At 35.7% G+C, this 27397-nt stretch overlaps 3 protein-coding genes across 4 annotated transcripts in view; all 3 read left to right on the forward strand.

Annotated features, from left to right (window-relative positions):
• LOC107744879 (collagen alpha-1(VII) chain-like) overlaps positions 1 to 9105 on the forward strand; it is a 49901-nt gene extending 40796 nt beyond the window's left edge. Inside the window, exons 56-81 of one of the 2 annotated variants that reach the window (XM_016558695.1) lie at positions 11 to 73; positions 159 to 197; positions 374 to 433; positions 565 to 597; positions 971 to 1036; positions 1138 to 1182; positions 1251 to 1286; positions 2076 to 2102; positions 2250 to 2318; positions 2398 to 2460; positions 2622 to 2639; positions 2721 to 2756; positions 2852 to 2890; positions 2968 to 3003; positions 3811 to 3945; positions 4119 to 4220; positions 4425 to 4601; positions 4837 to 4944; positions 5278 to 5322; positions 5898 to 5966; positions 6427 to 6486; positions 6697 to 6741; positions 6858 to 6905; positions 7802 to 7855; positions 7933 to 7989; positions 8538 to 9105. In XM_016558695.1, the coding sequence (XP_016414181.1) occupies positions 11 to 73; positions 159 to 197; positions 374 to 433; positions 565 to 597; positions 971 to 1036; positions 1138 to 1182; positions 1251 to 1286; positions 2076 to 2102; positions 2250 to 2318; positions 2398 to 2460; positions 2622 to 2639; positions 2721 to 2756; positions 2852 to 2890; positions 2968 to 3003; positions 3811 to 3945; positions 4119 to 4220; positions 4425 to 4601; positions 4837 to 4944; positions 5278 to 5322; positions 5898 to 5966; positions 6427 to 6486; positions 6697 to 6741; positions 6858 to 6905; positions 7802 to 7855; positions 7933 to 7989; positions 8538 to 8549 (1542 nt within the window). In that variant the 3' untranslated portion in view covers positions 8550 to 9105. Of the gene's footprint in view, positions 1 to 10; positions 74 to 158; positions 198 to 373; positions 434 to 564; positions 598 to 970; positions 1037 to 1137; positions 1183 to 1250; positions 1287 to 2075; positions 2103 to 2249; positions 2319 to 2397; positions 2461 to 2621; positions 2640 to 2720; positions 2757 to 2851; positions 2891 to 2967; positions 3004 to 3810; positions 3946 to 4118; positions 4221 to 4424; positions 4602 to 4836; positions 4945 to 5230; positions 5323 to 5897; positions 5967 to 6426; positions 6487 to 6696; positions 6742 to 6857; positions 6906 to 7801; positions 7856 to 7932; positions 7990 to 8537 lie in introns of those variants that run through there. The other variant, XM_016558696.1, reaches the window with a different exon arrangement.
• Positions 9106 to 9810: 705 nt separating this feature from the next.
• LOC107744882 (collagen alpha-1(XIX) chain-like) lies at positions 9811 to 16844 on the forward strand. The gene is made up of 13 exons (XM_016558700.1): positions 9811 to 9878; positions 9985 to 10038; positions 10166 to 10204; positions 11033 to 11500; positions 11797 to 11832; positions 13706 to 13750; positions 14459 to 14494; positions 14999 to 15034; positions 15121 to 15182; positions 15332 to 15403; positions 16543 to 16588; positions 16679 to 16732; positions 16818 to 16844. Exons 1-12 carry the CDS (start codon positions 9876 to 9878, stop codon positions 16685 to 16687), a joined length of 906 nt encoding a protein of 301 aa, XP_016414186.1. The 5' UTR covers positions 9811 to 9875; the 3' UTR covers positions 16688 to 16732; positions 16818 to 16844.
• On the forward strand, positions 16722 to 20354 carry LOC107744932 (macrophage receptor MARCO-like). Its single transcript, XM_016558763.1, has 7 exons — positions 16722 to 16880; positions 16966 to 17028; positions 17265 to 17381; positions 18905 to 18982; positions 19083 to 19136; positions 19230 to 19278; positions 20272 to 20354. Exons 1-7 carry the CDS (start codon positions 16722 to 16724, stop codon positions 20301 to 20303), a joined length of 552 nt encoding a protein of 183 aa, XP_016414249.1. The 3' UTR covers positions 20304 to 20354.
• Positions 20355 to 27397: the final 7043 nt, after the last annotated feature.

The raw sequence follows: 27397 nt of genomic DNA on the forward strand, positions 1-27397 counted from the left end.
GTCTTTAAAGGGTGAACCTGGTGAGCCGGGGCTCCCAGGACTCCGAGGGGAGACAGGACGTCCTGGACCACCTGTAAGTGTGGCTTCCACTTTTGATGTACTATATGTATATACTTAATAAAAACTGAATGATATGGGTTGCTTTTATTCTCCCTTAGGGTCTTGAAGGTAAACCAGGACCTCCAGGGGATTCACTGGTGAGCCACTATAAAGTCATGTCCACCTTTATGAATTTATTATGATGCTTATAAATTTGAGATTACATTTTTTTCTGCATATTTTTGTCAATGTTTCAGATGGCATGCCATTTAATTATTGGCGGATGAAAGACTTAAACATTATTTAATGTAGCTCAATTTTCTTTCACTTCTAGCTTGGATCTAGTAATGGAAGAGATGGTGTGGATGGTTTACCAGGAAGGCCTGGATCTAAGGTTTGACTACTTCTGTTTAAATTTTAATTTGTGCAACTTTTCAAAAATATGGTGACAGCTAATCATTCTCTTCATATGTGTTGTTGTAATTGTTTTAAGTTATAATTATCAGCGTTTTTGTGTGTACGCAGGGTGAACCAGGACAGAAAGGGGACCCAGGACCAGTGAGTAGGCCTAATAAAAAGTATTTTGTGATAATTTATCATGTGATTCATATTTTAAATTTCAGTGACATTAACTGAATTGCAGGGTGTGCGACCAGTGTACAGTCTTAAAGTGCATCAAATGTCTACACGATGTCTGCTAATGAGTCTGTAGAACACTTTTTGTCATTTTGCTTAATGTCAGCTGAAATAAAGAAGTTAGCTAAAATATGTAAAGTAATAATAATAATAAATCCAACAATTATATGCACTTTAAGGTTATCTTTAGTTCTTGAAGGGCAGATTATTATCATAATTAAAGTGGCTGGAGTTAATGCTGTGCTTTTCAGGGTTTTGTGTGTGTGTGTTTGTCCATGTCTGTTTAATTTAACAGAAAGGAGAGAAAGGAGATCCTGGACGTGCTGGGATAACTGGTATGCCTGGTTTACCTGGGACACCTGTGAGTATAGTGACATTTACAGCAGATATAAACCATAAAATCTCTATAACAAAGCCATTCATTTCCTCTTTCCTCTTATCTTCTCTTCTCTTCTCTTGTAGGGCAAACCTGGTGTTGATGGGAAACGTGGAGTAGCTGGAAAAGATGTAAGTGTAATATGTAGTTCTAAATGGCTTTGAACTTATTTATAAAATCAAACCACTGTTTTTTCCAGGGAGAACAAGGACAAAAGGGTGATGAAGGGACAAAGGTGGGACAACAGACTGATATGAACTACAATTCCATTATATTTAAAGGATTAGTTGTGCCAGAAATGAAAATTTGATAAAAAATTTACTCACCCTCAGGCCATCCAAGATGTTGATGAGGTTGCTTTATCATTGAACAGATTTGGAGAAATTTAGCGACTCCAGTCCATCAATTAATGTCTTGTGAATTGAAAAGCTGTGTGTTTGTAAGAAACAAATCCATTATTAAGATGTTTATATACCAGACCATAATCCATAATAACGCTTCCTCCAGTGAAATTGTCCTCCCCTTTTGTCCTCTCACTTCAAACTCCATATTCATATTTGTGAAGAACTGTTTTGGACTGTTTTCGCTTGTAAACGGTGCTTGATCTGTGCATATTTCTCTCCTGATTCAGACAAGACAACTTTTTCACTGGAGGAAGCAATAGTATGTATAGAAGACTTGTATTTTAGCAGGAAGCAACGGTTTGAAGTTAAAAACATCTTTGTGATTAATTCATTTATTACAAAATTGCAGCTTTTCACTTCACAAGACATTAATTGAAGTCGTGTGGATTATTGTGATGTTTTTATCGGCTGTTTATACTCTCAACATCCATTCACTGCAGAGGATCCATTGGTGAGCAAGTGATGTAATGCTAAATTTCTCCTAATCTGTTCAGATAAAGAAACAAACTCATTGATGACCTGAAGGTGAGTCAATTTTAAGGAAATTTTCATTTTTGGGTGAACTATTCCTTTCAGCTGAAATAAATTTGGCTAACATAATTTCTTATTTTAATGCATAGGGTGAAAAAGGTGAACCTGGTGCAAATGTAAGATAATCCAAAAATCAAACATGTAATAATGCAACAATACTTTCTTTAAATGCAATTTTAACTGTGGTACAATTAAATGGTTTGTTTATATCCATTATGTTCATTATACGTATGTTCCTTATTTTTGCCATTTTAACTGCTTAGGGAAATGAAGGTAAAAAAGGAGAGCCAGGATCTCCAGGCTTGCCAGGTCCTCCTATTGTTCTCCAAGAGGTAATTTGTTTGTTTGTCTGAGCTTAGGCAGACTTTATTTGTTACCATGACTGTAAATTATATTTGTGTTTGTTCTCAGGGTATGTCAATTGAGGACATTAAAAAGGCATTTCCCATACCAATGGGACCCCCTGGTGTGGTGGTGAGTTTCACATTAATGGCATTGTGAATATGAGCTTCTTTACCAAAAAAATCAACATAAAAAGGCTGTGCTTTCATGTTTTTCATGAGGTAGACCATTATCCGTTCATATTGCACTGACTTTCAGGTCTTACATGTGTGTGTATTTTTCTGTGTTTGCAGGGTCCTCCTGGGATGAAGGTAAAATATAGTTTGCCAAAAAACCTTGAAGAAATGAAAAGTTTCTCAGGCGATATGTAATTTTTCTCCTTTGGTTGGCAGGGAGAGAAAGGAGACATGGGTTTGAAAGGAGAGAAGGTATCAAAGTTTTCTACATCTCATTGATTGCACAAGTTATCTCCATAAATCTATGCTGCAGAAGCAATGATAGCTGGCACTGTATTATTTAACAGGGTGATGCTGGCCCACTGGGGAGAACTGTTGAAATGAAGGTTACTCAATGCCTATACATAATTTACTTCATTACAAAACTGATCTTATGTGGTGTAAACATTATGTTCTATTTTAGGACATTGAAGGCTTGTTTGATTCATATGGTATTAAAGTAAGTGTCCCGTGTTTTTAAACAGTTTGCTTTTAACCCTGCAGAAGTTCTGATGGCATAATGTTTGATTTTCTTACATAAAATGGACATTTATTAAAATAATAATTATGGGAGGAGGGTTATTTTGTATCCTAGAGGCAACACTATGCAATGGAATGACTTGAATGAGAAGATTTATTTATTTGAATATTTGTAGGCAAATTTAATGGCTATATAATTTTTACTGATATCAGAATACTAAATGTTATAAAACATTATGTATTAGTGCAGTAGGTGTTTTATGAACTAATAACAGAATCTAATAAAACTGGCTGCCAGATGAACTTTTACTCTACTTTTGCTCAGATATTTCACTTTAATATTTAATATTAATTGCATGCACGATTTACTATTAATAACTAAAAAACTTTTTATATAATAATTAATATTTATGCTAAAAACATGCTTTATAAATAAAATATAATAAAAATATACATTTGGAACACTTGGGACATGATAACGGCAAAATTCTCAATGGAGGCATCCATTACATCCATAACATATACAAAGAATTGATATATATATATATATATATATATATATATATATAGTCTTAAAATGAAGTTTACTCGCTAACAAATGAAAATCATGAAATGATTTTAAATTTACCATAAGGATGTAGTGTAGTGTTGCTACATTATATGCATTTTATTGTCATCTTATATGAATTATACATTTGCATGAATTCTTACAATTTTGACTTGCATTGATGTTACACTAAAGTAAAACATTACCGCATTTACAATAAAAAAAAAAACACTTTAACAGCTCTCGCTGCTGAAGGCCTTGATTGACAGGCTGCTTCAGGATGGAATAGAGGAGCTTCTTCATGAGATCAGCTCCATCAGAGACGTGAAAGGAGACAGACGGGAGCCAGACTCAAACATCATCACTGAATACACCGTGAGTAGCCTCCTGAACTTATGAAACATCTCAGGTAAACAAATTACTATAATAATCATAAAAAAACTCTGATTACTAGTCAGCTAGATTTTTGGTTTACGATCCATACCCACTATCAGCAATAATGTTCTTGCTGTATTAAGCCTATCTGAATCATAAGACCTAATCCACAGAGCTCAGTAAAGTACAGTCACGCACAAGAGTCATTACCTGATATGGATTTGACTGAGGAAGAGTCTGATCTTGAAGAGGGGCAGATGCCTGAATCAAGTCCTGTAAGCAAACATTCGCTCCTGTATCAGTAATTACAGCATCATTTTTCATAATCCATTTCTAACTGAACATCAACACACTTTATTCAGTTTTTTTCAGATATACTTGACTGATTTGTTCTGATATAGTGTTATCAACATTTAATGCAAGCAATACAGTTGTCGTTGTTTTTAATGTGGCTTCATGTCTTGTCTTGTCTTTGTAAGAAGCCTGTAGTAGAAAAAGAAGTGGGTCGTACCCTTTCGAACATCTCTATTCACAAAAAGGCTGACCTGAGTAAAACCAAAGACAAGCTGGTAGATGTCGAAGAAAAACTTGTGGAGACCAACTTCGGTGACGTAACACCTTTGAAATTTCTCCAAACCAACACTTCCTCTGAGAGGGTATGCTTGCCAGTGATATTTTTTTTATTGTATTGAAGCTCATTAAAGTATGTCTTTAGTGTACATACTTAGTGTATTTAGTTTATATAGAAAAATGTAAACCTGCACCTCATCACATAAGCTTAATATGATTTGAAATGTTTTTTTTTTCCAGGTTTATTTTAACACCTTACCATTTATTGGCTACTTTTTAAATAATTTTCAAAAAGTAAAAATTTTTTGTTGTTGTTGTCAGTTGGGTTCTGGGAAGGTAGAGGTAAGTATGGAGACAGTTTTCCACAGCCATGAGGACACGGGGAAGAAAACATCTGGAGAGAAGAAGAAAGGCAGAGAGAGGGGAAAGGTAAACTGATCATGCTAGGTTTATAGATGAGTTTCAGGCTCAGTTCTGTGTTGTACTTACAGTAAATTAACAGAATATCAGATAATAAAGAGTCAAATTAGCCATAAACAGGTTTTGGTTATTAAATAGACAAATATCTTTATACTGGTGAAAATTTAAATCTGTGCAGTAATAGTAAAAACCTAACCAGACATAATTAGAACTAAACATTACAATTAAATATTAAATGTCATGGCCACTAACCTCCTGAATGTCTCTAAATATTTCTGATGATTGTTATTTAAAGCCTTCTCATAAATTATGATGATTCTCAACCACTAAACTCTCAACCAGGGCAAAGGAAATAAAGGACGTCAAAAACGACAAAGGAAACGTTTGGTAAATGTTTTATCATCGCACCTAACCTGACATTCACACATCATTCACATCCAAGGGAACTTCATTCTAAATTTGAACGTTATGACTATTACATTTTTGTGATTACTTAAATATTCTGATATACTAGATATATTATAGACTTGTCTAAATATGCCTAAATATTTCATTTAAAAAAGCACAAACCCTAAATGATTTATAAACATACACTTAAATCAAATATTAAATGCACATAATCATAATGTATAATTAATCTAACAAATATGCTACAAATTTCTCTAGTCACAGTCATTATACTCCCACTAAAAGAACGAAGAATGAATGAATATTCTGTCACCATTTCCTCACCTTCGACCTGTATGACTTTATTGGAATTTAAATTTTGGTTGAATTATAACTACTTAAATCCTCCATGAAGCATGTTTACCAATATTGTTATTTTAGTCTGTTGTGTTAATCGTGTCTAATAGTAAATGTGTTTCTAATCTCTTCTCACTGACACTGTTACATCTCATGTTCTGTCTAATCCTTGATCATTAGAAGGCAGAAATCATTTCTCTTATTACTGTAAATTACAGGAAGATCAAGACAACATGGAAGACGAGGTTGAGGAAGCATCATCTGACGACGAGGAATATGAATATGAGGTAAGTCCGTCACATGAACCTATTGTGAAATCTAATGTAAGACACCTCGATGATGGCAAATACACTGATGTGATTCATAATCTCAAAAGATATTGCATAGTACATCAGATTTTGTCTATAATGTGTTGACACATTCATAATAAATTGAATGGGACCTGACATGTCAACCCACGCTAATCACCTGAGTTTACCTCATACCTCTCTCACTCACACCCACACTGGAGAGTCCAGTCACACCGTTCACGTCACACTTAACAGAGCCTTAATATATTACTCCCACTCCACAGCCAAAAGAAGAAACAGTAATCACTACTAATTAATGTTGAGTAGTTATTCTCATAATCTCTCATCACTTGCTTTCCGTTTGTATCTTTAACCAAGGGAATGTTTTACACACTGAAGACATTTTTTCATGAACTTTTCACATTGATTTTTGAATGTTTTGGTTGTATCATGTCAGGACGAGGTGCCCACGGAAGAGCCTTTTCCCTCTCGAGAGGAGAAGGGCGAAGGGGAGGAGGTGAGTATTATTAAAACCAAATCAAATCACAATAAACACACATACATACACAACTGGAAGCTCTACTGCAGACACAGTCACAGTGTAGATGAATAATAGAGGTTACAGTGGAATAATGTTTCATCAGTACAATATGGTTGTACAATATGCTATGGCATTGAACTGAAAAAAAAAGTTTTTTTTTCTTTGGAACTCTGTTTTTGTCCTCAGCTAAAATACTCCGCAACAACTGCTATATACACACAAGAAAATGAGGTAAGAATGTCTGCTAAACCTTTCTTTTTAATATTACTAATCATTTTAAATGGTTATGGTTGAATAGGATGCTATTGAAAAATTGTGCTATTTAAAAAATGTTACAATTTACACAGGGTGAAACAACTTCTCCGATTACACAGTCTTTAGAGGAGATTACACTGGTAAGAATATACACTACCGTTCAACAGTTTGGGGTTGTTTCGATTTTTTGGGTGTTTTTGAAAAAAAAGTGGTTATGCTCACCAAAGCTGCATTTTTATTTGATTAAAAATACTGTAAAAACAGTGATATTGTGAAATATTATTGCAGTTTAAAATAAAGTATTTTTATTTTAATATATTTCAAAATGTAATTTATTTCTGTGATGACAAAGCTGAATTTTCAGAAGCCATTACTCCAGTCTTCAGTGTCACATGATCCTTTAGAAATCATTCTAATATTTTATTGCATGACAAAATAATTACCTTTATCAATGAATTTCACCAGCGCAAACAATATTTTGCGCAAGTTCAAATGCATTTTAAACAGTCAACTTCAGTGTATTAATTAAGTGTAAGTTTCAAGAACATTAAAAGAATAAATAATGAAACATCCTGGTGAAGTAACACGGTGGCATCCCAGCATGCACTGTTCTTGATTTTTCAGTCATGATTTTTCACTTGCAATGCAGAATGAAACATTAAACATGCTTCATAGTCTTTTCTTACAGATTTTGTAGTAAATATACAGCCATTACTCCAGTCTTCAGTGTCACATGATTCTTCAGAAATAATTCTAATATGCTGATTTGGTGCTCAAGAAACATTTCTCATTATTATCAATGTTGAAACCTTGGTACATACTCAAAGTCTTTTTACTGTCACTTATGGTCAATTTAATGCATCCTTGCTGAATAAAATGATTAATTTCTTTAAAAAAAAAATCTTTTACTGACCTAAATCTTTTGAACTGTAGTTTTGGTATATTTTACATAGTTTGTGTTTTTTTTTTTTTTTTTTTGGATCATTCATAATTTATTGTTTAATTACTTTAACATGTCCTCTCAATGTGCTTTTAGATGGTTTACACAACAACAGCGAGTCCCCTGCTTTCATCAAAATTCACAGAGCAGGTACTTGTTCGACCCAATGTTAATTTCAGCAGCTTACTGCATGTGATACACATTCAATCATTTTATATGTTTTACAGAAGCTGCCTGAAACCACATTATTATCAGTGCTAAATACAACACAAACTGGAGAAGAGGTAAGAGCTTCTGTCTCTTTTGCCTTTTTGCTCTCTTATATTCCACAGCTCATGCACTGATATGCTCCAAGACTTGCATGTGGCTTTAGTGTGAAGCATGAACTAACTAGAGCTTTGGAAATCGTTCTTTAAGCATGTTTGTTGGATGTTTTAGCTTATTGCAACTGATTACTTAATTTGTTTGAGTCATTTAATTGGCATAAATAATGTAAAATGTCTTTTAAATTATGTTTTTATTACATGACAAAATAGCCTTCACTTTATCAATGAATTTCACCAGTGCAAACAATATTTTGCGTAAGTTCAAATGCATTTTAAACTGTCAGCTTTAGTGTATAAATTGTGAGTTTCAAGAATATACAAAGAATAGCTAATATAATATCATGAAGTAACACACTGGCATCCCAGCATGCACTGCATTTGATTTTCAGTCATGATTCCTCTGGTTTGTGCACTTGCAATGCAGAATGACACATTAAATGTGCTTCATAGTCGCTCTTACTGATCAACTACAGGTTTTCTTTAATATATTTATTTTCTTAACACAGGAGCTCCCCTAAACTCTGTAAGAGAGACATTCAGGTGTGTAGAAACTGTGAAGGGTAAAAGAGGGGGAGGATCTGACTGGCCGGCATTACTTTGGGAGAGCCTCTTTTCCCGTCCATGCTGCCTCCACCACGACTAGCGTTCAGTATGCTGCAGTGCCTTTGATAGATTGAGAAGAACCACCGGCACTCTCTGAGGAGAGACCAGCCCAGTAAAAACATAAAGAACAGATCTTGTAATGTGCTGTCTTTACACTTACTGAACAAATGCAAGCTAAATCATCTATAATCCATGTAAAAGTGACAACACAAAACACTAATGAATGAAGTTGTTTTAATAGAAAATCAAATCATTTGCCCTGACAGCTCATTCAACATCGATTTGTTCATCAGTTCCTTATTTATTGATAAGACTGAAAAAAGATTGTATTTTGGTTGTCTGCATATTTAGTTTTTCATTTGCGGTAACATATTGTGCTACCTGTTTTCACTGGTGAAATTCAATGGCATATTGCTTTTCTTTCATATTTAATCTGTTTGTGCATGTCTGTCAGTAAATGTGTTCTTCCTAAACCAGTCTTAACCAGAGTCTTTATTGTGTGTTTTGTGTGTTTAATTCTTTCAGTCATGCTTCATAACATTTTTTAATTATATTGATAAAATAAATTGGTACCATATCAATTATTGGCTGATATGAGATATTTTAATTTATCAGTATCAGTTAATTTTGTGTGGGTAATTGCTTATGCTCACTTTTCCCTATTTTTAATTTTAGATTACCATTATTAAGTTAATTGGTAACACTTTACAATAAGTGTTCATTTGTTAACATCACTTAACATGAACTAACAATAAACAATACTTCTATAGCATTTATTAATCATAGTTAATGTTAGTTGATGTAACTAATCAAATTAGTTAATGAATTAACATGAACATTTTTATCTATGAACATTAACAAAGGTTAATAAATGCTGTAAAAATATATTTCTATCAAATGATTTATGATTGACCTTATTGTAAAGTGTTACCAGTTAATCGTACAATAAATAAATAAAACACTAGTAATTTAATAACACTGTTTAATGCATTCTTATAGCAAATCTCAAAATGAAAATTTGATTTTTTTTCATACTGTACATTATAAGGTTTTGATGCCTAAATTCACTTGTAGCATTTAAAATGATTGATTTAATAATTAAATACAATAAAGTAGTGACGTAAAAATGTACCTGAAACTCCTGTTTATAAGACTGTTTGGGTATAAACAGGTAAACTTGTCCCACAATAAGGGAAGGGGCAAGATCTAAAGTGAAGAGGAGTGCCCCTTCATCTGAGCACATGGTAAAACATTTATTCATAACAGTTCACTTAATGTTTGACAAGAGAATTTCATTTGCGCATAGAATAAGCATCTTAATGAAGCACAAATCGTGTGTGTCTTGTGTAGGCCTACATGCCTGGAACACCAGGAGGACAAAACCGTTACAAACAAATATCTAAGGTGATGAAAACTGAATTACAGTGACATATTTAGTGCTTATGATTCAATAAGCTCATCTTAGAGAGCTGCAGATGTGATTGCGTGATGTAATGGAGGGAACAAAGTAAAATTTTATCTCATCTTTTAGCGGTCCACCTCGGGTGCACGAGGCAACAAGAAGCTAAATGTGAGTTATGTGAGTTTAATCTACGTAAAAAAAAAAAAGAGAGAGAAATTCATAGCACTTAAAAGAATATTTCATCCAAAAATGAAAATGTACTCACCCTCAGGCCATCCGAGATGTAGATGAGTTTGTTTCTTCATCAGAACAGATTTGGAGAAATGTAGCATTACATCACTTGCTCAACAATGGATCCTCTGCAGTGAATGGGTGCCGTCAGAATGAGAGTCCAAAGAGCTGATAAAAACAACGCAATAATCCGCATGTAATCCATACGACTCCAGTACATCAGTTAATGTCTTGTGAAGCAAAAAGATTTGTGTTTGTAATAATCAAATCCATCATGAAGATGTTTTTGCTTTAATCCATCACTTCTGGACAAAAAACAGTCCATAATCTAAACACTTCCAACCGTTTTTTTTTTTTTTTAGAAAATTTTCATTTTGGGTGAACTATTCCTTTGAAATATTAAAATTTATGAAGTCAACTCAATTCATTTGAAAGAGAATTCTTGAATCGAATCAACTTAAACAGTTCAATAAAATAACTGAATATTTAAAAAAAGATACAAACTCATCCTGATATCACAAGACAAGTTCAAATGATACAACCACATTAATTATTCAAGTCAAAATGTGTTTTGTGAAGAAGGTGGCTGAACCTGAAAGCCATTACTGGTTTATTTGAGCAAACTTTGTGTGTGTGTTTTTTTGGTCAAAAAAAAAGAGAGAATTGTTTATGTTTCTGAAAGTCTCTGGAATTAGTAAACTATAAATACAGTAATCAACTCACAATAAAAAGTTCTCACACTTTATTTTTCTGTTATTCTTGTAGAAAAAGAAGCAAGAAAACAAAGACCTTGAGCCTGTGACAGAGATGTACAGGGAAAGAGAGAGGGAAGAACAGGGGGAGAGAGAAGACAAAGTCTACCCTGAGAACAAGGAAAGGGTGATTGAAGAGGACAAGACAACTGAGGCACAGTGGGACATGGAGGAAGAGGATGGTGTGATTGAGACCAAGGAATACAGTTCAGGTGATGGTGATGAGGAGACGGGCAGTGAGGAGATAGAGGAAGAATTTGAGCTAGAGAGGGAGAGAGAGAGACAGGAGATGGAAAAAGAAAGGATTGAACTGGAACGAGAAAGAGAAGTAGAACTGGAAAAGGAGGAGAGAGCTAGAGAGGGAGACAGAGACAAAAAATGGAATGGGAGAGACAGAGAAAAGATGGAGAGAGCGAGGATGGGAGAGACAGACGGAGAAGAAGACATGGGGCCCCATATTTCCCACTGTGATCACCTGAAGGTAAGTATGTGCTTTAAAATCTATAGTTTTCCAAATATTCAACATGGTCTCAGACTTTTGGGCCCCCAATGTAATTACTGTGATTATATTATAATTATATAAAATCTATTTTAATTGAGCTATAGGAGAACTTTCTTTTATCATAATGTACACAAAAATTTTAAAAAAACCTATTCCATGGTTATTTTAATGTTTAAAATTAGATTTTGAATCCCAGATTTTCAGTGTGGTCTTTGTAGGCTATCTGCAAATAAACAAATTGTGTATTGTATGTGCATTTTTCCTTTCTTGTACAGGGACCTCCAGGTGAAAATGGAAAGCCAGGCCCTAAGGTTAGGCAATCTTTTTCATTGTAAGTCGGAACGATCTGTTCTTGCTAATAAGCATGATAGGCTCATCCTGATAAATAATGTTATTTGAGCAATGTTCTCGTCAGCTCTTATTAGTGACTAAGCTCTGTGTGTTCCTAGCTCAGCCACACATACGACATCCCCGCCTCCTCATTCACAATGTTAGGAAATTATTACTGTCAGTCAGACTGGGTGGGTGAAATTTCAGCAGTGCCCTTCCACTTGCTTTGAAGCCCCAGAGCAGGGGTCACCAAACTCGGTCCTGGAGGGCCGATGTCCCGCAGAGTTTAGCACATACATGGAAAGTTTTATCTTCTATCACCAGGGAGACAGTATCCCAGGAGAACCAGGTGACAGAGGAATTCCTGGGCTCCCAGGTCGCAGGGTAATATTATGATAATTGTTCTTTCAGAACTGTTCTTTTCTGTAGTAGCATATTAGTTTGTTGCTGAAGTAAATAAATGATGAATTCTAAAACCTAAGGCTAGATTTGTTAAACAGGACAAATTTGCACGAGACCGCAATCACATAAAAGTGCTGAGTAAAAGTCCTGTACTAGGAAATCACGTTTCATGATTTATTTAAATACTCTCGTACCATAAATGAAAGTGTCTGAAAGGGAAACTTCTACAAATGCATATGCAATAAGGTCAGCTGCAAAAATGTCCACGCCTTTTGATCACAAATTTTTCTCTGCGTGTCTTTAGTACAGTGGTTCTCAACTGGCTTGGTCATGGGACCCACATTTTCCCATGGTCATCAAGCCGCGACCCACTTTTTTAGGATATATACAGTATATATATATATATATATATATAATTTGTTTAAAAAACAAAACAAAAACAAAGCAAATTTATTTCACAAAAATTGTTGACACACACAAGTACCGTCCCCCTTTACTTAACATACACACAAATTAAGAATATGACTAATACTGATGAATAAACAGCCTATAAGGTAAGGCTATTAAATATGCAGTCTCAAACTAGTTTTTGTTAATACAGTTAGGTTAGTATGAACCACTGCAGTCAATTAAACATAAACAAAATAACACAAAATGAAAATATCACTTTTGGGTTATGGAAACAACAGTTACCATGGTAAATACACAATACTAACATGAACTGTTAATGAAACATGGAAACTGCTCCTGAATAGAATGAATATCATATATGCCAATCCTTCCCAGTTAACACACGAAGTACCAGTTATGTGATTTATTGGTACTTGACTTTTATTTCACACGTTGCATGCTCGTAGTTTCTTTTGCACTTTAGTGAAGTGATAAACAGAAACTATTTTTTAACAGAAACTTCAATTTGCGCGTGCAATTGAAGAGTGCGTGCTACAAGCAAAGTATAACGTCTGACAGGACAGGATAGTTCGTTTGTTTGAGGAGAGAGACTTTTTATTTCATAAGAAGTTATGAAAATAACGATAGAATAATGAGACTGACATTAAGCCTGACAACATTTCATCTGACCGCAGATACTGAATCAGGACAGCGTGTTTTTCTCAGGCACTCTTTTCTTAAACTGCATCTGAGAGAAGTGTCAACAGCTTTCACGCACGTCTTTCAAAATAAATGTCTCGCATCAGAAAATCATTTAGAATTACGCTTTTTGTTGTTGATGTTTTCTTGACTGTACACTCCGCGACCCACCAGTTGAGAAACACTGCTTTAGTCAATCCTGACAGTAGTTTTTTTTTTAATGCCAAAAGAGGGTTTGTACTGGTGCAGACTGTTAGTAAATTTGGCCCCAAGTGTTCAAACAGTAGCATGTTTTTTCTGTCTGTTATTTGCTGTTAATTTTGTGTTAAATGCTTTTAACAACTTTTTCCTCAACATTATAAGGAAGCCAAAGGCACTGTCGGAGGTAAGGGGCCTCCAGGTCTCATGGTAAGTCACATGTGATTCCAACTCATGGGCAGATACTATAGCATCCCTCAAATGTCACTATAGCATCCCTCAAATATTTTTTATTTTTTATTTTTATTTTTATTTTACTTTATTTTATTTTATTTTTAATTTGAATTTCTTTTTTTTCTTTCTTTCTTTTTCTTGCTGTATTTTCTTTCTCTAGATTGATTTGTTAATTGATATTAACAAATAAAAGAAATATAATCTGGTTACCGTCTTGGTGGTAAAAGAAATATTTCCAAAATTTTTTTTTTTTTTAAGAAAGGAAACATAATATTGATAAACCAAATATATAAAATAAATATAATCTGGTTACCATCTTGGTGGTAAAAGAAATATTTCCAAAATTTTTTATTTATTTTTTTTAAGAAAGGAAACATAATATTGATAAAACAAATATTGCTTATATAACATTTGATACACAAAACCTGTGGCAAATCTTGCTGCGTTCTGTGATGCTGCAAGTGATTTTGTAAAAATTACTATCTCACATTTTATATTATCACATTTTATATTATTTCTTTCTTATCTAGCTCAGCTTGACTTTTTGTTCCACATTTTTAAGTTACTTTGAATAAAAGCATCAGCTAAACGAATGGGTCAACAGACTGTTTTGATGAAGTAAGATGTCATGATTCTGTAATGTGTTAACTTCTCGTTTCTCTTTGACCTTTCTCTTTAATTAAGGGTCCTAAAGGCATAACAGCTATGAAAGGAGAAAAGGTGAGTGTCTATTTTAACCCATCTCAGTTCGAAATTCGAAACAAGTTCACAAGATAGAAGGGCTTTAAATATTAAATCCAAGCCAACTCTGCCAGGGTCATTTTTTGGAGATCAAAGACTTATAGGCAGCTTTGACAGCACTGCTGTGCTCACAGAGCCTCTCTTCTCTCTGTATTGACTTGCCAGTGCCTTCTCTTCAAATCTTTCTCTGCTAAAGCCAATCTGTGTATGGTTGAAATTGCTGTGAACAGCACTTTCTTTTTACAGACATACACACTCGCTCTAACGTCACAATCTGCGTCAATTGTAAATGATATTGGTTTTATTTTCTTCAGCATAACTGTATGACAGATTCACATATATAGTGAACATTTGTAGTGTCTAAACAATACCACTTACAACCCTAGAAACATTTAACAGCCCATCTGACATATCAGTTTAGTCTCAATTGTTTAGAATATATGCCAGACAAAATTAATAAAGGCAAAACTTTTTGACTGACAGGGTGACAAAGGTGTGCCTGGTCACAGAGGAGACAAGGTAAGGACAGCATAAGCCTAGATTGAATAATTGCAAGGTGTTTATTTTGATTATTTCACCAACTACCAAAACGACTGGTTTTGTAGGGTAGTCCTCTCTCCATGCCAGGACCCAGAGGATATAAGGGTCTAAAAGGAGAGCCAGTGAGGTATTTCTGCATTTTAAATTCTCATTTCACTATAATGTTTCCCACAAAGGCCATACTAGACTGTGCAAACTGAGTTTTTAATTAAGTATAAATCAATGACAGATACAGGGCAATGTATGTTGACCTTCAGTCTGAATTTTACATGGCAGGGTGAACGTGGGCTTCCAGGATTTGTTGGAGATGAAGGAGAGAAGGGTGAAGATGGTCCACCTGGTGCAAAGGTATTTTATACACCGTTCGATTTTTTTAAATAAATGAATATTTGTATTCAGTAATGCATTAAATGAATGAAAAGACAGTAAAGACATTTACATAAAAATTCAAAAAACAAAACAAACCTTCTTTCTATTTAATAAATGCAGTACTTTCCATTCATCAAAGAATCCTGGAAAAATGCATCTCAGTATCCACAAAAATGTTCAACATTGATAATAAGAAATTGTTTCTTGAGCACCAAATCAACATATTTGAAGAATGATTTATGAAGGATCATTTGAAACTGTAAACCGTTAACCCTGAAATGGCTGCTGAAAATCCATCTTTGCCATCACTGCAATAAATAAATATTTAGAGAATATTAAAATAGAAAATATTTAAATTGTAATAATATTTCATAAGAGAGTTCAAGATCTTAACGGTAGTGTATGGTACCGGTAGAGAGTCATGTATTTGGACCATATAAAGTGAAATTCTAGCACTTGTTTCATGTAATTTCAGGGGCTGAAGGAGGCATGGGGCCTTTTGGCACACGCGGTCCAGTAGGACAAAAGGTCAAAATTAGCACTACTGTGATGTATATGCACTATATTGCTTGAAACTGCATTTTTTTTTTTTTGTATGGATTATATTGTTTTGAATGGCATGTTATATCCAGTAAATTTTGGGTGTGAAGGTACAATTATTTTCTTAGGGAGATCCAGGAGAGCCAGGCGCCAGTGGGGAAAAGGTAGCCTTGTTGTAATATTTCCATAACAAATGTTTGAGATGTTTAGATTTTTAGGCATTTTGCATGTATAACTTTTGTTAAATACCACTGATCGGCTGAGAGTTGTCACAGGGTCGTAATGGAGAACATGGATTGGATGGTGAGAAAGGTGATAAGGGAGACATGGGCCTGTAGGACCGAAAGTGAGATCAGGTGGGAATATGAATCAGCTGAATTAAATATTAATTCATATTAATTCATAAGAAATTTGTCCAAGCAACAGGGGTACCTGAGAGGGAGAACACTGTTCCCTTAACCTTTCTAACTAACTACATTATTTAGATTAATGATTAAATAAGTAGGCTTTCCTGTGAGTTTTTTTTTTTTAAGTAACACTTCATTCATGGACATAGACTCATTGGTTTGTGTGTTCAGGGTGAGACAGGAGAGCCTGGTTTACCTGGAGATACAGGAATTAAAGGTGAGAAGATACGAAATGTCAATCTTGTCTTTACTTTTTGTGTTCTCACCTGTCTGTAACCATTGAATCACAACACTTATTTTTCTGTAGGGCTTTTGAGGTTTCCCTGGTCGAAAAGGGAGTCCAGGACTGGATGGAGAACAGGTATTTTTTGGCTAAATTTCATCTTAAATTGGAAATTGGATTAAATAAACCACTAAGGACATTTCTTTTGACTGTAAATCACAAGGGTGATTCTGGGGACCCTGGCAGGCCTGGCATTCCAGGACTAAACGGTATCCCAGGACGAAAGGTGAGTCAATACACAAACAGATATTGATAACCTCATCATCATTGTAAGGTTAAGTATAGGATTAATTGTTATTGTTAATGTTTAGGGAGAAAAAGGTGATAGTGGTCTGAACAGTCTTGATGGAGCTCCTGGACAAAAAGGAGGGAAGGTAAAAATAATTATAAATAGTCTATAAATAAAAAATACTAAAATAACACTGTTATCATGTCACAGCAAACATTAGAAAACCATACTTGCATCATCAAATGTCAAATTTTAATATATGTACATGAGGGGATTTCATTTTGGATAACTGTTATTCAAAATAATCGTTTCCCTGTCAAATATATTCATTTTAATTCATTTAAATCATCAAAATCATTCATTTAACCCATTCTTCTGCAGGGTTCGACTGGTTTCCCAGGTTTCACAGGGTTTAAGGGATCTCCTGGTGCACCAGGAGCTAATGGGGCTCCGGGTCGGCCTGGTCCGGTTGGACCTAAAGGTGAAATGGGACCAAAGGTATGACCAACCCGCCTACACTTAGACAATAATATCTACACAATAATAGAGCTGGATTTATTATTCCTATGTCTGTGTGATTCATCAGATAGATGGATAAATAGTCAAGCCAGTGTAATTATGGCCATCTTCATATCTCACTCAATCCCATGTGGAGGAACCGTGGAGGAGGACAAGGCCCTAATTAACCCCAAGAAAGACAGGATGAGAGAGAGATAGAGAGAGACGGGGGGTAGGAGCTATTTCTGCTGGGATGAAGATTTGAGCTATCAAACCAAACACTGCGCTAAGGCCGCCTTTAGCCACAATTAGGCAGCTCTTGATGTTGATAAGAATGGAGAGTGTTCAGCAAGCTGCACTCACAGAGTCTCTTTAGATAAAGGTGGACTGTACTTCAGCACAGAATCAGCAGACGATCTTAAAACATGAGGCATTTTCAGTGAGATGGATAAAGGTTGTTGAAATTGGTGATGGTCTCTTACTAGTTTTGCATTTTCCATGTATTAGCAGTTTAACAGGTTTCCTAACAGTAATTATGTGAATATATTATTTTGTGTGTAATATAAATAAGTGCGTGTGCGTGTGAATGTGAGTAGTGTGTTGTGACACAACAAAACTGAGTCGCACCGTTTCTGTTTTAAGCTACTCCAGACACTTTTTTTTTTCTGCCAATCTGAGATAATTTTTTTTTCACCGTAATGTGAATTGTTGATTCTAACCGTAACAGCCAAAAATTTGTTCCGGCGGATGATGCAGCATGTATGCGCAGCGCGCCCGCCTCTGAGATATGCTAGTCTCGCGAGTTTGTTTATAGGAGCAAAGGAAGCAACGTTTCCTTACTTTAGCAAAGGAAAACCAGTCTCCTCTTGGTTTATATTGAAGACATTTTTCTTTGCAAATCCTCGGTTTGTACTTCTAATTCATGACCGGCGTTTTGTTTTGTTCTCTCTCCGCGTTCGTCACTAATCACGCAACGCCGACATCTTACGTCATCCACCGGAACAGCAGTATGACAGATACCGGAAGTGAGAAAAAAGTGTTTATTACGTTTGAAATATGGATATTTTTCTTACAAAAATGCATGGATTCGCTACAGGAGGCTTTTATTCACCCCCCAGAGCGGTGTGAGGCACGTCTTGTTATGGATGCACTCGCTTTATTTGACGACTTGTGGACTGTTCAACTGCAACACCCACTGACTGCAATGATAGAGCTTGGAATAGCCAGGACAATTTTTAATATAACTCCGACTGGATTCGTCTAAAAGAAGAAAGTCATATACACCTAGGATGCCTCGAGGGTGAGTAAAACACAAGCTAATTTTCATTTTGGGTGAACTAACTTTAAGTAAAGTTTATCAATTAAACAGTATTGTAAAATATTACTCCCATTGGTTTGGTTATGCGTAGCCTCAGGATCAAACCTGATTGATCCAGGGTTAGCGATTGTTTCATGGTGATGTGCAGCTTCTATGTATTACTACCCGTCCAACATTGTTTGATTTGATTGTCTGATCATCCCAGGGAGAGAAGGGGAGGAGAGGCAGAGGAAAGGCCTGTCAACGGGGACCTCCTGGAATTCCTGGCCTTAGAGGCCTGAATGTAATAAGGCATCTACACACAAATAACTGTATCCTCCACTCTATCAGGACTTTATCCATTCACAAACATGCTCAGTCAGTTATACATATCCTCTATGCAGGGGGAAATGGGAACCTCGGGCATGAAAGGAGAAAAAGGGGAGCCAGGACTTGGTGTATGTTGACAATGCCCTCTTTTATGATATATTTATCCTTATGGATTACAGATATGTGATTAAATAATTATTAAACAATTCTCATTTGTTCAGGTGGAGGAAGTGAAGGATCTTGTGACAAAGGAGGTGGTTGAGAAGTGCGGTGAGTATGTGTGTATGCAAAGATTTAAAAATCGTACATAGTATTTTTTTTCTTGTTTTCAGTACAAATATATCAAAAAATTCATAAAGAGACATTTACTTTTGATAATTTTTCAGAAAACAAGACCTAATATCTTAAAGGGGTCATATGATGCTTTTTTAAAGATCATTATGTTGTGTATTTGGTGTAACAGAATATGTTGACATGCTTTAATGTTCAAAAAACACATTATTTTTCAAATACTGTACATTATTGTAGGTCCTCTATGCCCCGCCTCTCTCAAACGCTTCGTTTTCTACATTGAAATCGCATCATATGACCCCTTTAAGTCATTTTGCTTCTGAAGTAAATGTATCTTGATTTGACAATGTTTAGATATTTGTACTGGAAACAAGACAAAAATACTGAGAAAGAAGTAAAAACTGAGTTTTTTTGCAGTGCATTCCATCTTACCGTATCCGATCAGACTGTTAGCTAAACAATTAATGTCAAGATATACAACAATACATTCCACTGAATAGATTGTTTGTCTGTTCACGTTCAATTAAATATTGTTTCTACCTCTATAAAGATCTACTCAGTTGTGCACTGTACTGCGGTCCACTTAAGTGAAATTATGACTGAATAACAGAGCTTCATTAACACATGTATGTGGGTGGTTAGAAGTGTGTGATTTTGTGTATTTGTGTCTCTCAGTATATGTGTTTGGAGGCCCCTGTTGTGGAGGCCTCAGGACCCCATGGGTTCCACCATCTGTTGTGTTTTTATGGGCTCTCTTGCTGAAGAAAAACTGTGAAGAACTCCATGTTCGGAAGTCATTCATGAATAAGAAAACTAAATTAACAAAACTGGGACTGTTTTGAAGCAATGACTTCTCTGGTGTAAAAAAAATCAAATGATTGAATTACTGTCTATTTGATTATGAAATTAAATGAATTAATGATTTTAGCCTAATGACATTTGCCTAAAGCATGGTCATGTTTCTAACTAAAGGAAAGGAAACTCCTGATGGTGAACACCGATGATACAGATGATGGGAATATCCTAAGGGAAGAGAGAAGAGCAGATTCTGCTTCTCCGTTCTTGCTCACCCACCCCAAAGTGTGGGATGAAGAGTTGGAGGACGAGATCACTACAGTTCATTCTGCTGGTTCAGAGTCAGAGCCAACATTAGCATTTGGCAATGTTACAAGTAGGTATATTCCTGCTTTGAACCAATATGTTATTACATGGTTTGTCTCTTATATGATATCATCCCTATATTTTGTGCTTAGGGCCTGGAAGCGTTTGGATGGGGAAACTCTAGTTTTATATAATCAGTTTTATGCTCAAATTAACTTCTGCTGTGTCTTGTGAACATTAGTCTTGATCTGGCATCTTTGTACTTGAGTTCATTCATCCATAAACACCATTCAGTTCTTTTTCCCTGATGGAAAACAGGAAGTCATACGCAAAGGTTCTGCATGGTCTACTTCTGTGTTATTTTAAGCAACTGAGTCACACTACAAAAAACTAAATCTGTGTTGTTGTTTTTTTAGTTCCAACCATATAGTAATTGCTCATGGCAGCCTGATGTTAATTTCAATGACCAAAACCAAGACATAGTACAGGTTATCTAGCGGGCTACATTATTATATGGTGTACACTTCAGATGAATAGAATAAATTAAGGAAAAAGAATAAAGAATGTTCAAAACCACTGATGACCGATAACGTTTCCACTACTACACAAACACTTGATCTTTATTTTTATTTTTTTATCTATCTGTGTTTGCATGGTCCAGACAGTCAGTCATTGTTAGGCCATAGGTGGTGACAACTAAACATCTTTATGAGCGAGTCATCAAATCATTAATTCAACCGATTCATTCAAAAACAATTCATTTGATTAATTTAGGACGCTACTGCCACTACTGTGTGTCTGTGTTGCTTGGAAATGTGCAAAGGTTAATCAGGCATCTTTCTTATTTAATAAAATCATGTCAACTCAAATCAGTATTTCATGTCAGTGTACTTAATTATATTTAGTAAATAGTCATGTAATATAAGATAAATATACCACCATTAACATCTTCTAGATGTTAACCTGTAACACATACACACCTATGTGATTATGTTTGTGCAATGACTCAACGTTTAAATGATCTAAGCCCCTTTTCAGAACTTACCCCCATGAACTGTGGCTTTTTCAGCTGCCCCAGAAAGTCAAGGAAAGGTGGTGGAATTGCTGTTATTTTTAAAAAGATGTTTAAGTGCAGGCTTTTATTAGTAGATAGTTACCACAGTTTTGAGGCTATGTTATGCAAAGTTGAATCCCTAGGTTCTCTGCTCATTGCAGTGATATATAGACCACCAAACTCTAAAATACATCTGTGTTGTCCTTCAAAGCCTCTTGTAAAAGAGTTTGTACAGCTTATCGATTCTTTTAACCTTAAGCAATCAATATCTGGCCCTACACATAAGTTAGGGCACACACTTGATCTTGTGTTATCCTCAGGCTTCCCCATCAAAGACATTTATGTAAATGATTCTGACTTGTCTGACCATTGGCCTGTTGTGTTTGACAGCGAGTTTTCTTGTTGCAGCTCAGTATACCACCCATCTACTTTTCTTGCACGCCCCTTAAATTCATCTACTGCTATGCTTTTTAAAGATTTGTTTTTAGCTTCAGCAGCTGAAAGTACAAATTTGGCATCACAAGGCATGGATGTTGAGGATATGGTCATTAATTTTAATGCTTCTTGTATTGAAGTATTAAATGCAGTTGCTCCTCTCAAAGCTAAGAAAACCAAAAGAAAAAAGCAGCCCTGGCTAAATGAAGACATTAAAGCTTTAAGGAAAAAATGTAGAAGGGCAGAAAGAAATATGGAACGGACGTGTTCAAAGCACTGCATGGACTTGCCCCCATTTATATATCAGAACTTTTAAGTTTTTATTCTCCTCAGAGATCACTCAGATCTTCAGTCCAGTTGTTTCTGAATGTCCCGAAATCTCGTTTGAAAACCAAGGGAGACAGGTCTGTTTCAGTCTATGCTCCTAAACTTTGGAACACACTATCCTTAACGATTAGAGCTTCTCCTACATTAAGCGTTTTCAAAGCATCAATTAAAACCTATCTTTTTTCACAGGCTTACTCATAATTTGGTTCATTTGTATGTACCTCTTAAATGCTAGGGGTTGCAGTTTTTGTGATGTACCAGATTGTGACTGCTTTTTACATTTATACAATTTTGTTTTATTATTCTTTTAAGTTAATGGATTGTTTACTTGTTACGTTTGTTTTCTATGTGTGTTTTGTTTTGCTTGTGAAGCACTTTGGTCAACATTTGTGTTGTTTTAAGGTGCTATATAAATAAACTTTGACCTTGACCTTGACCTTGACTCTGCATAGTGCTGCACTTGGTTTAAAGGAGTAGTTCACCCCGAGATGATTTTTATTTTTTTTTTTGGAAAATTTACTCACCTTCAGGTCATCCAAGAGTTAGATGAGTTTGTTTCTTCATCAGATTTGGAGAAATGTATCATTACATACTTGCTCACCAAAGGATCCTCTGCAGTGAATGGGTGCCATCAGAATGAGTCCAAATACCTAATAAAAACATCACAATAATCCACAAGTAATCCACACGACTCCAGTCTATTAATTAATGTCTGCATGCATAGCTTCAAATCATTGTTTCTGGCTAAAATATGAGTCCTCTATCCATAATATTGTTTTATGCAGTAAAAAGTTGTCTTGTCTGAATCAGGAAAGCAAGCACTAAGTCCAAAACAGTTCAAAACAAATATGTCTGTGGCTTTTGATGTGAGAAGGCAACAGGGGATGGACTTTTTCACTGGAGGAAGCATTATTATGGAATATGGACTTGACACGTTTCTTTTCATGTCACAAGACATTAATAGACTGTAGCCTTGTGAATTATTGTGATGTTTTTAGCTGTTAGAACTCTCATACTGACAGCACCCATTCACAGCAGAAAATCCATTGGAGAGCCAGTGATGTAATGCTTAATTTCTCCAGATCAACAAACAAACTCATTTACATCTTGGATGACCTGAGGGTGAGTACATTTTTAGCAAATTTGGGTGAACTATTCCTTTAAATGTAAAATCTGTGTATAATATATGCTTTTCTGTTGCACTCAGGAGCCAGTACTGAGGGAGATGGAGAGCAGAGAGAAAAGAGATATGCACTCAAACGCCACTCAGGTATGTGTGGAGTAAACGAGGAGAACATCGTCCTCTGCTGACTGCTGCTCCAAGTGCTTTTAAGGAGTTAATACAGCAACAGAAACTGCTCACATAAGCAATATAGTCTGATTTCTTGTACAAATTAAACCTGGTCCTTGAATAAAAAGGGTTTGCAGTGGGAATTTTGGTTTAATGTCCAGGAAAGTAGTCCAAAGTAGTACACCGTAATGGTCCAGGCACAAAAAGTGCAATGCATAAGACATGGACAAGATTATTTTATGCACTACTTTTTTCTTTTTTTTTACCACAGTCTATTTCTGTCACATCCACAGTATATATGAGACACAAGGAACGGAAACAGACCGATAAGAGCAGAATTAATCCACTGATAAAAACAATATTCAAATCATCACTCTGCAAGTGTGTAAGTTTGCGTGTATACAAGTGCATATGTGTGTGAGACAGAGAAAAAGAGATAAGACAGAGACAGAACATTTGACTGACAGTATATATACTGAATATATATACAGTATATATACTGTATATATATAATTTAATTTACATTAATTTCATTAGAACATTAGTTTGAATGCATTTATACTCCCTTGAAACTGATTATGTTGCCTCCATTAAATGCAGACCCAGCTGCTGATCTGTGCCTTGAACCCATGTCTGAGGGCCACTGCACTGAATACGTCCTGCTCTGGTACTACTACACTGTCTCAGGAGAATGCCGTCCTTTTGTGTATGGTGGCTGTGGAGGAAATAGGAACCGCTTCAGCTCCAAACAGGACTGTGAGAGTCAATGTATTCTGGGGAGGAGAGGTAAAGTGCTAATCATAATTCAGGCTTCAGGTTCCAATATAAATGGTCAGAGGTGATTGTTCAAACGATGCTAAAGACATTCAGGTTTATTTATTTATTAGCAAATTCATTTAATTACATTTACTTATCTATTTACAAATTCTGGGTCCTGAGGAGAAATGTGCTATTTTTAACAGCTAAACTGAAATGTATCTGACTAAAAATACTATTTTTATCTATCCTATATGTATATTAGTTTATCGCAGCTTTAGATGACGGAAAAAAATATTCTGTCACATTTACATTTCACTTCTATAGCACCACACATTGTTGCACTGTTGTAGTGAGTGATACATGCTTACCTATGAATTTCTTACAAATATGCCATGTTTTTATTTAAAAATAGTTTGATGCTTAGTAAGTGAGGTCATGATTCTAATGCACTATTAATATAACCAACTATGTGTTTATGACCTGTTTACCATGAGGTTTACCATTTTGCACTAATGGTTCTGTTCTTAAAATTTTCTTAATCTGACTGTTTTAAAACTAATACGTGAGACAATTAAAACAATGAAATGAATATATTTTTGAATGAGCTATATAGCTCGCTGTGGGTTGGTGGGTGTGTGCGTGAGAACATTTTCACATCGTGACCTCTGATTTTGGACCGTGTTCTCTGAGCTTGGCCCTGTGGTGTATATAAATGCTGCCATATTGGCTTTTCCTCAGAAATGTTTGTCGAGTCGTGTCTGGACGGTGTCTCCTGGGGGCAGGCGGAGGTGGTGTGCGTGTGTGTATTTGAAGCAAATAGACTATCTGCATTTGTGGGTGGCTGATATGTGCACATTTGTGAAAGTATGTGTTTCCTTCCTCATTATTTTTACCCTCCTTTGACATTCATTCTGTTCTGTTTTATATAATTCCCCAAGCAAGCTGCTCCCTGTTGCATACCGAGGTTTCTCGCTCTTTACATATGTCCCAGCGGCAGGGGGCCCGTGTAGCAGGAGGTCCATAGTCCAATTTCGAGACTGTGGTACAGTGTGTCTAAGGGGATCCCTGAGTGAACTTCATTGTGTACACTACAGAGAACAGATGCTCTTTACACCTGCTTTAAAATGTAGCCTGTAGTGTTTAAGTTTTAATGAGCTTCCTTTTAACGTCATGTGGAATAAATATATTATCGTCCAGCCCAATGCACAATGTTTACAATGTATAAAGGTGATCGTTAATGAAGTCTCCAAACTTCTGAGCCCTTGATAGCAAAGCAATTAATCATTAAAGCGAGGTGGGAAGAAAACTCATTAAACTTATAAGCATAAACTGCAGTGCAATTAACTCACAGGGAAGTCTAAAAATGGACAAACATTTGATATGATCATTGACCCTGAAAACTGAGAGAACAATAAAACAGATCCTTTTAAATCTTATAAATGTCTTAATACAGATGCAAACTAAATAAATTGATGCGCTGTCCATGGTACTGAATGCCTTTAGATGAGTGGGTAAATTCTCAATATGCCTGCTAAATTATAAACCTTATAACTATTTTATTCTGACATAGAGTGGTCAATTAGTATGTATAAAGAACAATAAATTGTTTATAAATTGTTAAAATAGGTAACTGTTGCACATGATAACATACTGAACACTATCAGAACGATCAACTGAATTAAAAAAATAAAAGGATGATGTTACTTTGTAGCTAAATATATTAGATGACTAGTTTATTTAAGATTATTAGATTAATAATGGCTTGTATTAACACTGTAGTATTGTTACAGTATTTGTCGTGTTCCTGGGCCTATCGATTTCTACATTGCAGGTTAAAAGTCTTTTTTTAAGTTAATCCAATCAAGGTTCCTGCACACATCCTGAAAAGTGAAGCAAAAGCATTTTGGTCGCCCCCAGTTGCTGGTTGCAGTATTGGTCATAAATGCTTTTCTAATAAGTTTGGTTTTAATGATCAACTTCACACAAAACTCAGGTTGCAAATGACATTATCAGGATGGGAAGTCGTGGCCTAATGGTTAGAGAGTCGGACTCGTAACCCAAAGGTTGCGAGTTCGAGTCTCAGGTCCGGCAGGAATTGTAGGTGGGGTGAATGTACAGCGCTCTCTTCCACCTTCAATACCACGACTGAGGTGCCCTTGAGCAAGGCACCGAACCCCCAACTGCTCCCCGGGCACCGCAGCATAAATGGCTGCCCACTGCTCCGGGTGTGTGTTCACGGTGTGTGTTTGTTCACTGCTGTGTGTGTGCACTTAGGATGGGTTAAATGCAGAGCACTAATTCCTAGTATGGGTAACCATACTTGGCCACATGTCACGTCACTTTCATTTTCGCAAGATGGTAGCGGGCATCTTGGGACATTTTGGCTTCACTTTCTACAGTGGAAGCAAGGACTTTAGATATACAAAGACAGTGCACTTATGAATGGGAGAACGTGCAGCAGGCAGTATGGGGAAATAGTCTCGACATTCACTAAGCTGCAGTTAGAAGCTGTGGTTGCTATAGAAAGGACTGCACATGTGCTTTGGTTGGCATAGCCTGAAAAAGCTTTTTTAATGCTATTTGAGCACAAAACTAAATTTGACAGTTTTGTCAGATTTCATTGGTGATGAAATTTAATCATAAACTTGGTGAATAGCTTTGGTTTTGACATTTCCCCACTACATGACTGAAAAAGCTGCCCAAGAGGCATTTCAGAGATGGCCACCAAGTTGCCTTGACTCTGGTGGAAGGAAGTAGAGATTCCTTGTCTTTTTTTTTTTTTTTACTACAGTCTATAAATCTCACAGCAGTTCATAACTATATCACGTTTTGCCAAATTGGTGGTTAATTTGTATGGGATACAATCCCATCCACGCGTTAATCATACTCATTCAAATTCGTACGAAAAATCGCCATCTTGTAAAACAGTAATGTTTTCTCGTGAGACTGGGTTCTGGGTTGGTTAATTAATCTACAGCTAAAATAGGCTACAATAATAAGCTGAAATTTTCAACTTATTTATTTATTTTGTATGTAGCTGTAGTATGTAGCCGGTCGTGATACAGGACCTGATCAGATGATCAACCTTTTTTTTTCTCAGATAATCACAGGCTGGCTCAAAATATTAAGCT

This window comes from Sinocyclocheilus rhinocerous, unplaced genomic scaffold, assembly GCF_001515625.1.
Source record: "Sinocyclocheilus rhinocerous isolate Xijiao unplaced genomic scaffold, SAMN03320098_v1.1 scaffold258, whole genome shotgun sequence".
NCBI classification, from domain to species: Eukaryota; Metazoa; Chordata; class Actinopteri; order Cypriniformes; family Cyprinidae; genus Sinocyclocheilus; species Sinocyclocheilus rhinocerous.